The sequence below is a fragment of the Crocodylus porosus genome, unplaced genomic scaffold (assembly GCF_001723895.1).
Source record: "Crocodylus porosus isolate Cpor-Errol unplaced genomic scaffold, CroPor_comp1, whole genome shotgun sequence".
Lineage (NCBI taxonomy): Eukaryota > Metazoa > Chordata > Crocodylia > Crocodylidae > Crocodylus > Crocodylus porosus.
In genome coordinates, this window is record NW_017728906.1 from 84,261,537 (window position 1) to 84,279,001 (window position 17,465).

The 17,465-nt window shown below is 47.0% G+C and overlaps 2 protein-coding genes and 1 long non-coding RNA gene across 5 annotated transcripts in view; 1 reads left to right on the forward strand and 2 right to left on the reverse strand.

The window, feature by feature from the left end:
- Window positions 1-1,737: 1,737 nt before the first annotated feature.
- Window positions 1,738-11,071, reverse strand: LOC109306181 (cytochrome c oxidase assembly factor 5). Of its 2 annotated transcripts, XR_002099882.1 has the most exons (4): window positions 10,894-11,071; window positions 10,176-10,259; window positions 2,777-2,868; window positions 1,738-2,110 (listed from the first exon to the last, which is right to left on the reverse strand). XR_002099882.1 is itself a non-coding variant. In XM_019529472.1 (3 exons), exons 1-3 carry the CDS (start codon window positions 10,993-10,995, stop codon window positions 2,827-2,829), a joined length of 228 nt encoding a protein of 75 aa, XP_019385017.1. In that variant the 5' UTR covers window positions 10,996-11,070; the 3' UTR covers window positions 1,738-2,826. The 2 variants fall into 2 exon arrangements, 1 of the variants encoding a protein (XP_019385017.1); XM_019529472.1 differs by having other exon boundaries at window positions 1,738-2,868; window positions 10,894-11,070.
- Window positions 3,755-6,014, reverse strand: LOC109306182. The gene is made up of 2 exons (XR_002099883.1): window positions 5,856-6,014; window positions 3,755-4,926 (listed from the first exon to the last, which is right to left on the reverse strand). It is a non-coding gene; the product is annotated as an uncharacterized LOC109306182 (long non-coding RNA).
- A 24-nt stretch (window positions 11,072-11,095) lies between the features above and the next one.
- UNC50 (unc-50 inner nuclear membrane RNA binding protein) overlaps window positions 11,096-17,465 on the forward strand; it is an 8,132-nt gene continuing 1,762 nt past the window's right edge. The window contains exons 1-5 of one of the 2 annotated variants that reach the window (XM_019529470.1): window positions 11,096-11,170; window positions 11,385-11,662; window positions 15,617-15,737; window positions 16,637-16,776; window positions 16,863-16,964. In XM_019529470.1, the coding sequence (XP_019385015.1) occupies window positions 11,389-11,662; window positions 15,617-15,737; window positions 16,637-16,776; window positions 16,863-16,964 (637 nt within the window). In that variant the 5' untranslated portion in view covers window positions 11,096-11,170; window positions 11,385-11,388. The remainder of the gene's footprint in view (window positions 11,171-11,384; window positions 11,663-15,616; window positions 15,738-16,636; window positions 16,777-16,862; window positions 16,965-17,465) is intronic. The other variant, XM_019529471.1, reaches the window with a different exon arrangement.

Sequence of the window (17,465 nt, forward strand, 5' to 3'; positions counted from 1 at the left end):
GTACTGGGCAGACTCTTCCCAGCATTATGACATTTTTTTTTTTAATGTTTTGTGCTTATACAAAGTTGACAGGCACATTTTATAAATCCCAAACAAAAACAGAAACAAAAAGAGAACTTGATAAAAAAGGTGCTTGTACAAAACAACCAAATATATATATATTTTTATATTAAACTAGCAGACCACTATACAATTTAAAAAAAAATATGATTTGTGAGTTCATCATTGCAAATACCAGTCTATCTTGTGACTCATCTTCCCGTTGGCAGCAAATACAAGATTTATCAGAAAAAGATTAACTTCCTTTTAAGCAGCTGCCTTGTAATATATTAGCCAGAGATTCACAAATCCAACATGAAACCAAAGCCATCAGTTTAAATGATAGCATCAGCAGCATGACAAGTACATGGCTAGCCCCCATGTAAAAATCAGCTTCATGGGATCACATGCCATCATCCACTACACAAGAAGAAAATTTATGTAATCCTCATTTCCTAATCTTGTTTCCTATTCAGGTTGGCTAAACTTTGATTTCTCCATTAAAGAGTTGTACAAGGTCTTGAGCCTAAAAAACAAACAAACCAATTTCCACTACTACTCCTTCCCTAAAGGACACTGGCAAAGTTTGTAACTAAGTACAAGAAACATCTGTATGCAGATACTGAACTAATGTCTGGCAAGGTTTTTTTATTCTGTATCCTACCCCAAGACTTCCCTTTGGAACTACCAAGAGTGGTGGACTTGCTGGAAGAGGCATGCCTTTGTGCCCCCTTGGTTTGGATAACTAAGGGAGGCATCTTTATGGGATCCAGACTAAAGGAAGCACCCTAAGTTCTTGCACGGGGTCGAGCACCCTCCAAATCTATAAAGCCTTTGCATTTCAACAGGTACAGAGCCACTAACAGACCAAGACTGTGGTGGCAGCACTGTCCCCAGACTCATGGGTGTGCTCCAGGAAGGGGGTCAGCCAGACATGAGGCAGGCACCTCAGGGAGGCACTTGGAGCCTGGTAAGTAGATGGGCGCAGAATGTTTTATTTTTTTTTTTAAGAACTACGGATAAGTTTAGTACAGTATTGTTTCGTTTGTATGCTGTACTTTTTTGTTTGTTTTAAACTGCTGGTGCAAATCTTACTGCATTTTCAAGGTGTAAGGTTTATAAAACAGTTAGGACAAAGTGCATAGTCTGTTTCCTCTGGAGACAAACTACTTCAAGAGCAAAAGCCAAAGAAGGGGTCTTGAGGAACTGCACTTGCATAACAGGGAAAACTGAATGGCACTGTATATCAAAAAATTCTGGTATCAAAATACTTTGATGTTATACAGGACACACAGATCTGACTATAAATCCCTTAAAATGTATCTATATAGATGTATAATTTCCAAATGTCAGGAAACACAGAAAGTTAAAAAGTTACAAAATGGGTTTATGGAATGTAGTTCCTGTTTGATGATTTTTTTTAAAGGGTGGAATTGCAGTGAAATGCTTTTGTTTGAGAAGACTAAGAGAGTCCTCCCATAAGGAAATTGGGAAATTCTTGTAAACAAAGGTCTTCTAGATAAAGATAAGTCAGTATTCTCCTAAACTGCTGGTTAAGTGAAAAAGGAGACATTTAACCACCCTAAAATCTTGACCTACAGCTTCTTAATTTTATTAGTATTTGTTAGAATGAAACTGCAGTTCCCTGAAAAGCTTCAGTGATTTTGTGACAAGACCAAATATTTGAGACAACCAGAATTATTTTAGAGAACCCAAATTTTAATGCAGCTTTCCAACAGTAAGAGGCTATAATGCATTAATAAATTTTACACTAATAATCCTATTCAAAGTAATGTTGTAACACAGCAGTGCTCAACCTCTATGGTCCTCCAGGCTAGATGAGTGGTGTGGGGCTCGTCTGTGGGCCAGATCCAGGTTAGTCCACAAGGTATGCTTGCAGATGCGATGTGGCTTGCTAGTGTGACCCTGGAAGCCGCATGCAGTTGTGGTGCCGCTGCATGCTGGCACAACCCTGCCAGCTAGATCTGGTTGTAGCAATACTGTGCATCTGTCCAAACTAGCATGTGGGGCTCTGGATCTCAGGGTTCCCCACAAGTCCAGAAATTTGACACCAAGGGGAAGAGGTAGCAACATTAATTGCCATGGTTCTGTGAAAAGTTAACCCGTTACTTCTCCCATCACCAAATACTGGGACCTCTGGTAAGCACTACAGGCCAAAGAACATGGCTCCGTGGCTTGGAGGTTGAGCCCCACCGTTGCAGAAGGATAAAATAAATGCCACTGGTCATAAGCAACTGCACAGATACCAATGCTACTCTTAAATAATCTGGAATAACTCCTTATTGAGCAACACAAGCCTCTGGGGAAGGAAGTGACTAACACATACATTTCTTAGTCTTACCAGTTTAGGAAATGAGTCCTATTCCTAGGTCTCCTGAATGACAGTGCAAAACAATAGTACCTACCTCCATCACCGAGTAATATTTACTATGACAGCATTTCAAGGTTTTTAGATGCATTATAATTTAATACCGAAGAGGGAATCTAAACTTGAAAATAAACACCGAGTTAGCAGACACTGCTCTAGCTCATTTTGTAGTTCATACAAAATATTAAAAATGCACTGAACTCATGTCAGCCAGAAGAACAGCCAGCCTAATTACTTTCTTGTTAGCATTTTGAGGTTAATGGACATTTATTAGAGTCCTTGAAATAGGTATTTTCCATAAGAATATTGCATGACTGACAGGGTACAACAGATATATTCTTGTTTTCCTTAAGGTACTGATGTATCCATGATTCCCCAGGTTGGCATTCAGAAAGGCTTCAGTATCCCTTCCTTCCTCTGAATCTCGATCTGGAATCCAACTGAAGATTGAAGAATAATTAAGTCAACATATTGCTAAATATGATACAACTGCTAAAGGAATTCCTGACAAGTACCTGCATTTCTATTCCTGGCACTTTACAAACAGGTACACCATAAGGCAGAGGTCAGCAGAGAAAGAAAGAAATACAATTTCTGGTGAGAGCTGGGCTGCACTACCTTCAGACATGTCACTTATGTTAAACATTAATTGACTGATGAACAGGGATCCTGGTTTTCTCTGATAAACAACCCCAATTTTCAGATTTAAAACAGTAACCCGAAATCCACATTTTTTCATAATTAAAATGAAACACCACTAATATATATGATTTTTTTTAAAATCAGAGAAAGCCAGGATCCCTGCTACTCACAAGTTATTTGCACATAAACATACAGCAGAAGGAGAGGCATAATTCGGGCATGCAACTGTTCCTCTCACCTTAAGTTACCAGTCTTCAAGAAGCTAATACTTTGGCTGCACTGTATTGCTACAGCCTTAAAATGAAGAATTTACTGCTCAGAATTCACTGATGTCGCAGAGTAAAAACATAAGACTGGCCAGACTGCAAGAATGCATATGTACCAGTTAGTCACCATATTGTGGTGAGGAACATGTACACTCCCTGCATCTTTCACTATGAGGCCTGAAACTCCAATCATTTTAATTTGATGTAAGCAGTAGAACTGTATTCATTTGAAGAGTTCATTTAAGATATGCTATGCGTCTCACTAGTATCCTGAATATTAAATTGATTCCAGAGTAAAATTTTAAGTGTGTGGCGTTGTAGTTTCACTGGGAAACAAACATGACTGTCTTGGGTCTTTGAATCAAGAAAAGGATAAAGAAGCAGTATCTTTTTAATACAATTACATCTGGCTTATGGCATCTCAAAATAAAGGATCATAGTCATTTTAATCAGTCTCCATTTCATATTGAGATATTTGGCATTTTGTGTTATAACTGCATTAAACAGAAATGACTCCTATAAGGTCATGAAAACATGGAGTTGATTGTAATACTGTCACTGTTACCTGTGCATGCTCTTGTAGCAATACAAATGAAGCAAAACATTTGCAACTCTAACCGCATTTATTCATGGTAAAATTACTGTGATTTAGTTTATGTATCTTACTACAGGGGCATGGAGAGGTGACGGTTACAGTATACCAACTGATATGCACACTCTGCATTAATTCCCACTCCCTCCTCTTTTTCTTTTTTTTTTTTTTTAGTTAGAAAGAAACTGCACTATAGAAACAATGTGCAGTAAACTGAACATGCAGTTGTGTGACATTCCACTGTCTATGAACTGTAAACATTATATATTTGGAGTCATTCCATCCCCCCTTCCTCCTCACCCCTCAAAAAGTTGACTGTTCTTCCTTGAGTGAATTAAGAAAAAAAAAGTTACATTGTGAGGGAATATAAGGCTCTTACACATCAGTAACAATACAAGATTGAAGAGCTTAAGTATGGTTCTACTTTGGTACATCCTCTTAATCATTTTAATAGTTCTTAATTTTGAATCAGGTACCATATGTTGCTTAAAATCAGAAAGAAGCCACATGCTGGCCATGTGTGGAACAGTTCAATATCAACTATGACTATTTTATTTTTAATATCATGCCTATATATACATGTAATCTTTCCATACAAGATATGCATAGCTAATCTTGGGAAATTTTTCCCATGCAATCTAGTTTATTTTTAATAAATAGCTTCCAATCACAGTATCCAAAAACTAAGGCCCTTGGCAGATGCTACACTTCAAACGCAATTAATCAGTGTCTTAAAGTGTAACCCAGCCCAAGTTCAGGCAATTAGTGCAACAATATGAAATCAGCCATACAATTATTACCCAAAAATGTGCAACAGTTTTGTGGCCGGTTCCCATCACACCTGAAATGAATGTGTGGCAGGGTGAACCACACCAGGGCTTCTTGAATGGGCCCCAGGGCTGTCTCTGCTGGTCAATGATCAATCGATCATTGGCAGCACTGGGACCACACCAGGCCCTGGTCCCTTCTGGCTGACGGTCAGCTGACAATTGCAGTAACTGGCTTGTAACAGGGAGCCTTCTTAGGGCCAACTTCCAAGTGGCCCGCCCACCTGCTTCTGGGTTAACTGCCCGCCTTCTCTCCCACTATGCCTTGTTGATAATTAGTTCACTGATGTAATTAAGCAGGAGGCTGCCAATTTCCTGCCTCGATGCCAGGGGGCGCTATCTGAGGCTCCATTCCTCCCCTACATTGCAGCCCAAGCCTCACAGATGGCATCTAGATGTTGTCATCATCACTGGCCCCCCACACTGGGCCCCAGAATCCTCCTAAATGAACCCCGCCTGGATTACTCTCCTCAGGCGGTCTCATCCGTCTTCATACTAGGCAGCATAGCTCCCTGAACCGCTTCCCCTTCGGGTATGGTCCCCCCGGGACCTTTGGCTACTAGCCCTGGCCCACCTCCAGGCCAGTCAGAACCCCAGCCGCGCAGCTCTTGGGTGTTTCTCACGATGGGCCCCTGGCCCTGGGGCCAGGACTGGAAGGGTCCAAGTCCAGACAGGCATTAATCATAGCCTTTTCTCTCTCTGTGGGGTCCACCTTCCTGACCCTCCAACAAGGGGTATCCCAGTAGGTTGTGGGGGCTAGGAGGTTAAGACGCCCCAACTTGCCTTTCACCAGGGTGGTAACTGGCCTGGCATTTCCTGGGGGCTCCCACATCACCACCAAGCCACCCACTTCCAGCAGGGTGCAGTTTTAGGTCATGCCCAGGACCAGGAGCCTCCTGACCATCCCCTACAGCTCCTGCCCTTACCTCCAGATGATACCCGCAGCCCTCTGCCGGGCAATCTTGTTGCCTGGCCTCCTGCAGCAGAACTGCCTTCTTTATATGGGCAGCCCTAGGTTCAAAATTGCTGCCCTTATCAGGCACCTGGCAGCTGCCAGCTCCAGGCACTTAAAGTGGCAGGCACAAACAGTGCCCTGCCACATGGCTCCAGGACCATACTGAGGCTTAAACTTTGCTGTGGCCCTGACACTGTCAACAATCAGTTGATTGTCAGCTGGCACAGACTGCACTGGGGTTTGTGCATCCATACAGGACTGATTCTGCTGCCAGCCAGCTGGCTGCTGGGTGGCTCCAACAATAATCAGCTGATTGTCAGACACCTTCACTAGTACAGAAGGAGCCCGGGATCATGATCCTGGGCCCACCCTGCACTGGCCAGTAGGACATGATTGGGGTCTGATCACTAAACCCAAAATCATATGCTCTGCTGTGGATATGCAGCCTAACAGGAGGCACAATAATTGGGATCACAGATCAGATCCCATCATGCCTTTAATTGAACATCTGCCAGTGGCCTCAGCCTCAGATCCAAAAGGGAATTTAAATATACTGAGAATATCTATGCTTAATTTTAGGCATCCAAAATGGAATTCAAAAAACTGAGTTAGATGCCTAAATTCTATACACAATACACGGGGAGAATCAGAAACTGAAAAAGGAGATCTCAATAATTAACTGCCTGATTTAAAAATTGGTCTACAGGAAGTTCTGAAAACCATGGTATGTCTAAAATCCAGACTCTCTCCTCCAGATTTTGGTGCTTACCTATAGTCCTGAGTTAGGTACCTATGTGAAACTGGGATTCACACCAAAAACACCCACCTTCAGAATCTGGATGACCAACTCTCTGTTTTCAAAACACAGCCAAGATAGCAGGTGACTCAGGTGCCCATCCATTAGAAAAACTTAGGCTCCCATTTTGCTTGTTCTACTTCTGGCCAATGAATCTTGGCTGCCAGCTTCAACAAAAAGCATGGGGAACCCACCCCACCCCCGTCTTCCCTACATCTCACCATTAGAGGCAGAAGATGCAGTTTTGAATAGACCTAGCACTTTTGGTGCTGCGCAAGCTCTAGAATCCAGATCTCTTCAACAGCTTAAGGCAGGGGTTGGCAAACTTTGGCCTGTAGGCCAGATCCAGCTCAGAAAATCAACAGCATGTAGTTATGCCATGCCACTCACCATTTCTGCAGCCCTCCCTGCTAACTCTTTTGCACCTGTGCTTACCTTTGCTACAGAATCTGCCTCTCTCTATTGCCACTAGGGACAGGGACTGACAGTGAAGGTGAGCACAGGCAGCTCAGGCACTCCTGGGGGTGGGTGGTGAGGGGCAGAGATTTGCAGCCACCACAGCTCAAGCCAGCCTGCAAGCAGCAACAACCAGTAACTACTACGCTATTGTATTTGGCAGGCATTACTTTCTCCACCATGTTTTTGATGAAAGCAGCTGTACCTGTTCAAGCCTGAAATGTTTCCTAGTCCTATTCAACTGCATCTTAGACAGGTTTCACTGCATATAACCTGATGTATTGTATTTAATGATTGTATTTAGCTTCAGGTGAAACACAGGAGTTAATTTGCACTGTAAGTAACTAAGGGCTGTCTAATGCATTTCTTCCAATGTAGCCTGGACCAGGCACATAAGCCTGATGACCAGGGATTTTGGTTTTTCCCTGATAAAAAAGGAGAATTGAAAATTCTCTAATAACCCCCCAATCCATAATTAAAATTGAAGGCCCCCTACAGCCTCCCTCCCCAACCCCCAGCCCTGCTGGTGCCCCTCACTTCCCCCCCACAACAGCCCCCAAGCCCTACTGGTGCCTCTCATTCCCCCCCAGACAGCCCCTCCAGCTTTACTTGTGCCCCTTGTCCCTCACCCACAGCCCCTGCCCCCTCCAGCCCTGCCGGATGGGGCCCCCAGCTGCCAGAACTATGAGACCAAGGACCTAGGTCCGCAGCCACCTGCCCCGACAGGCAGCTGTTCTGCAAGAGAAGAAGCACGGAGCCAGCTCCCCACTGCTGTGGGCTTGGGCAGGGGCAGGTGTGGAGATGGCTCCCAGCCACAGCATACACTCCCAGGGGGCAGAGGGGACCCGCGTCCCTCAGATCTGTGCGAGGGACACAGTGGGTATGTGCTGTGAGCTTGTGCTCCCTGCCCTGCTGCCCTCTGTGCTGCAGAGACCCTAGGGGAGGGCAGCCAGGTGGGGAGCACGAGCCTGCAGCATGCACCCACCCCACACAGAACTGGGGGGCATGGGCTCCCCCTTTTCCCAGGAGTGCATGCTGTGGTTGGGAGCTGGCCCTACCCCCACCCTCAAACAAGCCACCTGTGGTCTCATCCTGCTCCCCACCGAGGCTCTGAGGCCACACACTGCAGCCCTGGGCCCCAAGCCCCACACACTGCCCAGCAGGGCAGCAGCCCCAGCTCAGCCCAACTCCCTCCCTATGGGGGCCTCAATCCCCCGCTTTTACCTGGAGGAGCTGCTGTCCAGGGTGCCTGGGGCCATGTGCATGTACATGCACGGCACTCCCTGCCTGACTGCCCTGGTCCTGCTCCCTCCCAGTGCCCTGCAGGCTGGAACTCTGTCAGCCTACAAAGGGCTCACTGAAAAACTACAAAATTAATGGGCTTCTCTGCTAAAATGAGAAATTGACATTTTACTCTAGTAAAGGGGAAATCTGTGTTTTACTCTGTTTTTCCATGGGAAATGGAAAACCCAGATCATTCCTGATGACCCTCCAGTGGTAGGACAGGGGCTAGTTGGTACAGCTCCTAGAGCTGCTGCCATAGGTGCCAACTTTGGTTTTTGCCAGTGGGTGCTTTATTGTATTTATTTATTTGCATCCCTGCACCAAGCCCCACACATGCCAAGAACAGGCAGCGCGTTATTTCAACCTGGCTCACCAGACATGGTTTGTGGGTGCTGAGCATCCACTAATTTTTTTCTGTGGGCGCTTGAGCCCCGGAGCACCCATGGAGTTGGTGCCTATGCCTGCCACATTGGTGCAACCCTAGATGAGCGGTCACTGATCTGAATCATCAGTGGCAACTAAGGACCCTGCATTTGGTAACAGGAAAGGGTGTCGGGATGGAAGCAGGCAGTGGTGTTTGCCTCCTCAGTTCCAAAGCCATACCAGTAAGCAGTAGGGGTGTACGAAACGGGCCTTATCCAAATCCGAGCCAAATTCAGTCTGAATCAGAGACAGTGATCCAATTCATTGATTTGGATCACTGTCCCCTATTTGATTCAGCCAAATCCAAATCTGAGGATTCAATGCTGATTTGGAGAATCAGCGATTCAGCCATAGACACAGCTTTAAATGTTTTTTCTATATACCTCAAAGTACCAGGAACGGTTCATGAACACTGCAATGTTGGGGCGGATGGAGCGTCCCACAGAAGCGGGGGGTGGGGGTGGAATCCTCAGCACATTTGGCATCAGACCCGGAAGTGGATCGGAAGCTCTTCCAGTCCACTTCCAAGTCCACCGGGAGCGCGCTGGCCCCCCCCCCCCCCAGCTCGGCAGTCAACCATGGGGAACCCTGGGTGTGTCCCCAGACCCAGGAGGCACCAGTCGCCAAGCTGAGGTGGGGTGTAGGGGCCCCCCCCCACATGCTCTCCAGCGGACTCAGAAGTGCTTCTGGTCTACTTCCGGGTCAGCTGACAAGTGGGCTGGGAACCCCCCCGCCAACACTCCTGTGGAAAGCTCCATCCGCTCCATCACCTAAGCTTTCACACCTTCAGGATGCAGGACCTGGTACCCTGAGGTATGTAGATAAAACATTTAAAGCTGCATCTGTGTCTGAATCACCGAATCTCTCTGATTCGATTCAGAAAGATTAAAGGGTCCTGATTTGATTTAGATTCAGAGATTCGGTCACTGAATCGAACCAAATCTCTGCCAAGTCAAATCAGTGACCAGAGCTTCGCACAGCCCTAGAAAGCAGCACCAGCAGCTGAACCAACAAGCTCTACAAGAGGCAGTTTAATCCCTCACAGGGCACATGTTGTCTCAGCTGCCACTTGGACAACAGGGCTAAGTGATTTCAGTTAGGTATCCTCTTAAAACATCTGCTTATTGCATCTCCTCCAATGACCTCAGAGAGAAGATTTAGAATTCACTACTCCTTAAGCATCAAAAAGCCTCATCTATTGTTTATCTTTGAAATTTAAAAAAAACCCAAACTTCACTGGTTATCTCCTATACAAATATCTAACCGCCGTGTTAAGCCTTCTCCAAAGTAAATATCTCTTGCTGTATTATATCTGCTTCAACAAGGGATGCCTTGCTAATAATATTTAGTTATGCTTCTAAGTGATCCTTAACGCAAGTGACAAGAGCTGTTCTGTTTATCAAAGCTAATTTGATTCAGTTGTATAGTGCAGTCTCTCTCATCAGCTCTCCCTAAAAAAATAGAGAAAAGCACCAGTATCAACAATTAAGAAACTTAAACACTTACCGTGGATCTTTTGCATTCAAAAAATGAAATCTGCAAACTTCTGCAGTGTCCTTCCTTCAAGCATTGTTTGGGGTTTTTCCCTTCCTGTTAGGGCAAAATACAGGAGTGTAAAAATGGAGCAGCTCTCATTAGTGGAGAGAGCAGTTACAGGTAAGGAACTGTTAAGGGCTTGGTACAAGCTGCTAGAAGCCTGCCTACAGTTTTTTTCAACAAGAGATGCTTCTGGGTCTAAACGGTGCGTCCTTCATTGCATTTAACTCCCAGGTGAGAAATTCTGAGAGCAGTAAAAGCCCAGGAAATAATTGTTTTGTTTCCCACCCCTACAACCAACTTAGTAAAAGCTCACAAGGATGGTTTCCGTGACAGCACAGGTGTCCGTAGCAACTGGGCGCCTTATAAAACAAAACCTCAACCCTTTTTTTGTTACTGAGCATCCAAGGGCTGTTTTCTTTCCTTGACGCCAGCTGGACTTCACTCTTCATCACACCCCCCCGAGCTAATTAGCTATGATAAAAACAAAGACCAGGGAGCACAGGCTCATTGCCCCCACTGCTGTTAGGGACCAACCCCGGCTGCAGGGTGGGTCGATCACTTCACGTGCGCCGTCTCGCGCTCCCGGTCGGTCGCTAATTGGCTACGTGTCACGTGCCCGTGGAGGACGAGGGGCCAACGGGCCCCCAACCAACGTTAGAGGCGCATCCCTCCCGCCCCGGCGCACCTTCAGGACGCAGTCACTCTCCAGCAGGCAGGACTGCAGGTCCTCCCTGAACCCCGAGCAGGGTCGCCCGCTCTCCTCCTTCCCCTCGTAGTACTTCGGCATCGCCGCCCTTCCCGCTGCCACAGCGGAGCTTAGGGCACCGCCATCTTGCCGCCCTCCGACCCCGGAAGCTTTTCCCGCTCCTTCCGGAAACGAACGAACGAACTGGGCCGCGCCGGCACGTGACGGAGAACTGCGCCTCTGCAACGTTGCCGGAAGCCGGGGGCCGCGGTGACGGGTGAGCGGGACTGGGCCGTTTGAAATGTGGGAGAGGGGGCCACGCCCGTCGTGGGGGGCCTGGGGGCGCTGGTGATTGGCGGGGAGCGGGGCCCGGCGCGCGAGTGCCGTCATAGGGAGCCGGTTCCTGGTGGGGTGCCTGAGGGCCGTTGAGGGGAAGGGGCTGGGCTCCTACCGCCCCACAAGGATGATGCAACTCTTCTCACTCTTTCCAGCAGGATGCTGCCCACCGCACAGGTGGCGGGCAGTGGCGGAGAGGCGATGGCAGCGCGGGAGGCAGCGCGGCACACAGCAGGCGCCAAGCGCTACAAGTACCTGCGGCGGCTGCTGCACGCACGGCATATGGACTTCGAGTTTGCACTGTGGCAGATGCTGTACCTGTTTACTGCACCGCAACGCGTCTATCGCAACTTCCACTACCGCAAGCAGACCAAGGACCAGTGGGCACGTGACGACCCTGCTTTCCTTGTGCTGCTCAGCATCTGGCTCTGTGGTGAGCGCCAGGCTGTGGGCATGGTGGCTGTCTGGGGCCCGCTGGCTTGGTGAGGACAGGCCCCAGTGGGTGTACATGGTGCTGGCCACACAGCTGGGTTTCAGGTTGGCCTCTCTGGGTGTTTCTGGTCAGCAGCGCCTGCCTGCCTGACACCCCGAAGCTCTGTGGAAAGACCCTGCTGCAGCCCTGTGCCCCCTGCTTGAGAAGCACAGCATGTGTAGGCATATTTCATGTGGCCCAGGGGCCAGGTTGGGTGGTGGAGCTCCATGATTCAGCCTAGGGGTCCTAGACCAGCCCTGTGAGCTGCCTGTGTTGGCCTGGCCATGTGTGCTGGCCCCAGGGTGGATGCAGATCAGAACCAGAGCCAGTGCAGGGCAGGCACGGGCAGCACACACAGCATCTGCCCTGTGCCAACACAGACCTAGGCAAGCAGGGCTGGTGCAGGGTGTGCATCACATGAGGGGTCTGCACTGGCCCAGTCCTACATGCTGGCTCCATGCTGGCTCCTGCATTGAGCTGGCCTCTGAGCTTTATCCCACCCTGCACCCTTCATCCAGCCCTGTAGGCTATTTGATGCCCCTGCTCAAGAGTGATCTCTATCCCCTATCATAGTCTCTCTTGACATCTGCCATCATTGGTTTTCTGGTGTCAGATGATACATCCCTGACTGTTGTGTTTAAACTAATTCTTGGATGATAACTATTAGTTTCATAGATTTCAAAGACATTAGGGCTGGAAGGGACTTTGTAAGATCATCAGGTCTAGCCCCCTACCCAAGAGGCAGGAAGTTGGCTAGGGTCAAAGGATCCCAGCAAGATAATCGTCCAAATGTTTCTTTTCAACCTGGCCATGCTCTCTGTCTCTGCAGCCAGCTGTGATAATGAGTCTACAAATTGATTACGTGCCATGTGGGGATGGCAAAGATGTTCCAAAGGTGCCATCCAGCCCACGGGGCTCCTGGAGAGGCTGGGGATTTGGAGGTGGGGCAGGGCAGAGAGTTGCACTGGGGTTGTGTTTCAGCACTGGCAGAACAAGCTATGACTGCATTAATCCCTGCAGCTCCCTGGGCTGGCGCAGCAGCTCAGGCACCCACAGTGGTTAATGCTGCTTCAGCTTGTATTCCTCTGGAGGAGAGTCTGGATGTGGCTCATGAGGAGCCTCATGCAGCTAGGAGAGTTTGACATGGTATTAATGAGAAGGAGGGGGGAGAGTTTTATCTTTCAGGAGAGGTGCGGGGTTTTCCTCAACCCTGCAGAAAGGGCCCTAGTCACTTGGAGAGATAGCTAGCTGTGTTAGTCCGAAGCAAGGGCAGAGATGCGTCTTACCGATTAACTGAAAGCTTAGGCATCTCTAATTCAGTTAGTCCAGAAGTTGTTTCTCTGCCTTTCCTTTTGGTAGGGTAGAGATGTTTTGTCTGTGAAAGCTCAAAAAAAAAGTTGCTGAGGTATCTACCCTCCTGGACATTATGGTAACCAGTTAGGCATTGGAAAATCCAGGAAAGCTTGTGCATCTGCCTGTGCTTAGCATCCTTGAAGGAATCTTCTTTAAGTTTATTATGGTCAAGCTTTAAACTGAGTGGGTTCCAAAAAGGGTGAATATTGGAACCAAGACCACAGGAATAAATTACTTAAAAATGGCGTGTTTGTTGTGGGATGTAAATGTTTTGCCATTTAGAAAGTGTCCTTAATGGAGTAATAAAAGGCACCAGTGCAGAAAGAGGCCCTCAGAAATCCAGATCTCTGCACATAAGCTCTGGCTGCATTTTAAAAGGCAGTGCGAAAAAAACACTTTCTAGAGCACTTGTAGTCATAGCAAAGCTGGTGCAACTGAAATGCTAATATTCTTGGGATAGGCAGTATTTTCTTGAAAGTCCCAAGGGAACTCCTGAAGTAAATGTCTCAGATGTACTATATTTTAATGTAAAATGGACTAGAAATCCAGCTGTCAGTCAGAAGAGTGTAGCTGGTACCAGTCTTCAGAGCAAGATGACAATGCATGCTTGAGTGTAGCGCAGGGGTGTACCAATAAGGATTTTCTTGGCCAATACCATTAGCAGATTATTCACTAGACATATTGGCCAGTGCTGATCCCAGGGGCGGGCAATGATTTTGGGCCAGTTTTGTCAGGCTGTCGAGGGCTGCATGGGTAGCCCCACCCCCTTACAGGTACCCCTCCCCCTGGTCACCATCTTGGGACTGACTCCCTGCCCACTCATACCCAGTGCCCCTCAGCCCCGGGTACAGGTGAGGGGCAGTGCTCAGCCCCAACCCCCTGCTAGCCAGCAGGGAAGAAGCTGGTGCTGAACATGGAGAAAAGTGGCCCCTGGCCTGCCCCAGGGCGGGCACCCCTCACTGCAGCTGCTCACAGCCCATGTGGGGCTGTCTGGAGCAGGCACAGGTAGCCTCATGCAGGCTGCAAGTGGCTGCAGTGTGGGGCGCTGGCCATGGGGCAGGCCAGGGGCCACTTTTCTTTACACTCAGCACAGCTTTAACCCTGCCCACTGCCATTACAAGGTGATGCCGAGTGTGGGGGGGTGGGAAGGAGAAAGCAGCCCCTCCCCGCCCCATCCCCAGTGCCCTGCGCTGCAACCACTCACAGCCGGCCTGGGGCTGCCTGTGCCTGCCTCATGCAGGCTGCCAGCGCCTGTAGCTTGGGGCACTAGCTACAGGGCAGGCATGGGGCCACTTTTCTCTGCGCAGGAAAGGAACCCGAGGAAAAGCTGAGCACGAGAGGGAAGCAGCCCCTCACCCACCCCATGCCTGGTGGCCTACGCTGCAGGCGCTTGGCCCATTCACAAATCTGGGGGGTACATGCCCCATCTCATACCTCCTCCAGGGGTGCATGCAGCAGTGGAGAGCTGCCCTGCCCCAGTCAAAGCTGCGCTGCTCCCTGCCCCAGGGTCCTTTTCACCACCCTAGCTGGGCAGCACTCCCAGCCCCTGTCCCACTTCCTTACTCACCATGGGGGGCCTCAATCTGCACCCCCCTCCCCTTGCCCTTTCCCTCCCTCACACCCTTTCCCCTTCACAGAAATACCTGTGGGGCACTGCTCTCCACATTGCCTGGCTGCACTCCTGGCCACACGCATGCTGCTGCTGTGCACGTGCACACTGCATCTGGCATCCAAAAAAAAGCTGATAGCCAATAACACTAATTTTCTTTTTATTGGTGCCAAACCAATATGGCACTGATATTTTGGTGCAGCTGTAGTTGCTTGGTTTGTAATTGAAAGTATTTTGTCACCGGTTCCACTTTTCATTTTACTGAAGTACTGAGTAAAAGCAATGTGGTCTACAAAGGGAGGTGGTCAGTCTGGAAAAAAAAGAAAAATCAGACTAGGTTGCTGAGAGAGTAGTGTGCTGTTATAAGCCCTTGGGCAGAGGTACGTTGAAGCACTTCAAATGTTACAAGCAGACAAACACGCATGCCATCTATGGAGCGCTCCAAAAATGTCTGGAGTTCTCCAAAAATAACTCTGGAAGAAATAGCAACTTTATTAAAGGGCTTCAATGTGAAGTGTTTTGTGTTATATGTGTTGTGGAGTGATGGGGCTGCTCAATCCTCCTCTCTCTCCACTTGTTTCATGTCCACATGGTGGAGGAGCAGAGCTGCAGACCTGAGCAAGACCCTGTCCTTCCCCCAGCTGGAGAGTGTGCTACTGTATGCAGTCTCAGGGATTTTTGAAGCAGTCCAGCCAGGAGTCAGGCAAGGGCCATGTGTCTTTCCATGCCTGAAATGTTTCAAAAGTTGCATGCATCTGTCACTGAAGGACAGATCCTGTATTGCCAGACCTCCAAAGGGCATGCGTATTATACACAAAGGACATTTTATGATTTGGTGTTAGAAAACACACATACTCCAAGCCCCCCTGCAATGCTAAGGTTTGAAGGATTGACATTATTTGATGCAGTGTTTTTCCACAATTAATCTCTTTCCCCTCCTTCTCCCTCCCCAGTATCCACGATAGGATTTGGATTTGTGCTGGACATGGGATTTTTTGAAACAATAAAGCTGCTCCTCTGGGTTGTGTTCATAGATTGTGTAGGAGTTGGCCTTCTAATAGCAACTCTAATGTGGTGAGTAAATCTGTTTGAAAAACAGTTTGTAGTTTTTCATAGGAGAAAATTGTAACCAAATAGGTCTTTAATGTGACTTGGCTCACAATAAAGGGGTAAGAGTTTATTTACCCTTAATTATTGTGCTGTTATTGTGGAAATGGATTATTCATATCCCAGTCAAAAAGAGAAGAAAATTGTCCTATTTCTCTTGATTTATTCCTGCAGGAAAAAAAAAAAGATTATTGCAGAAGTTTATTTGCAGTCACATACATCTGGCAGATACTTGTGTTCCAGGATGTCCTGGAACTTTGTGGGGCAGGATGTCCAGTAGGAGTATGACTGCAAATATTTTGCGAGAAAATGACATCCTCATGTTAGAGAGAAGCAGCAAAAAAAAAAATCACTTTCTGTTGTATAAACCCCTCAGTTTCAGTTTTTTCAGTAACAGTTCTGTATATAGGAATCAAGACATCTTTATATTCCCTATTTGGACTTGTATACATGTAAATATCTGATTTATTATATTTCATGTGCTCTATTCAGTGGAATACTGTAAAGGCATATTATGCCTTTCTGAAGAATTTTAGCTGCCATGATTACAAGTAGTACTGGAGCCAACCGTAACAGTATGCATTTGCTAGCTTCAATGCTTTGGTGGCCACTGTAATGTTTTAGAAAGGGCCCCTAGTCACTTGGAGAAGAGCCTTCTTAGAAACATTTCTCTTCTGCTTATGCTTACAGCATTTTCTTTGTATGTTAACAAAACCAGTTTTCATTTATTTTAGTTGTAAAAACTAGGCAAAAACACTTCAAAGGATTTAAGTTACAAATTTAATAGGGACAATTTATTTGACACTATACTTCTGTCAAGTAGCTCGTGTTTCCTAATATTTCTTCCAAATATTTTTTTCAATTAGGTTTATTTCCAATAAATACTTGGTGAAGCGACAGAGCAGAGACTGCGATGTGGAGTGGGGCTATGCTTTTGATGTTCATCTGAATGCTTTCTATCCACTCCTAGTCATTTTGCATTTTATCCAGCTGTTTTTCATCAATTGTAAGTAGAACACTTTTTAATGCAATGCTTTTTGCCACAGAGTTGACTATCGTGTAACTAACTGTGAGCAACTATTTCTCTTTCAGATGTTATCATATCAAACTCGTTCATTGGATATTTTGTTGGGAACACGTTATGGTTGATTGCAATTGGCTATTATATCTATGTAACATTCCTAGGATATAGTGGTAAGTAATAACAAAAGCTTATTTACAAGGCAGCTCACTCTTCTGTCAGTGGTTTAGTGGACCAAACACATTTGGGGTTGGTGTAATAATCTCTCCACTTTTGTGGGGGCGGAAATCAGGACACGCTTTTTTTTTTTTTTTTTTTTAACCTATCCCTCATAAATGGGTGTCTTTAAACATCTAATAAAGAATATCTTGCATTCAAAAGCTTGGAACTATCCCAACTATACAGTTGGTCCAATAAAAGATAGCACCATAAGGAAGAAGGCCAATGTGGTACCGATCTTCCAGAAAGGGAGGAGAGTGGATCCGGCTGACTACAGGCCCATTAGCCTGACTTCTATCCTGGGGAAGATCTTAGAAAAGTTTAGTAAGGAGGCCATCCTTGAGGGACTGGCCCAGGCTAACATCTTAAGGGATAGCCAGCACGGGTTTGTTGCGGGTAGGTCTTGTTTGACCAATCTCATTTCCTTCTATGACCAGGTGACCTATCACCTGGAC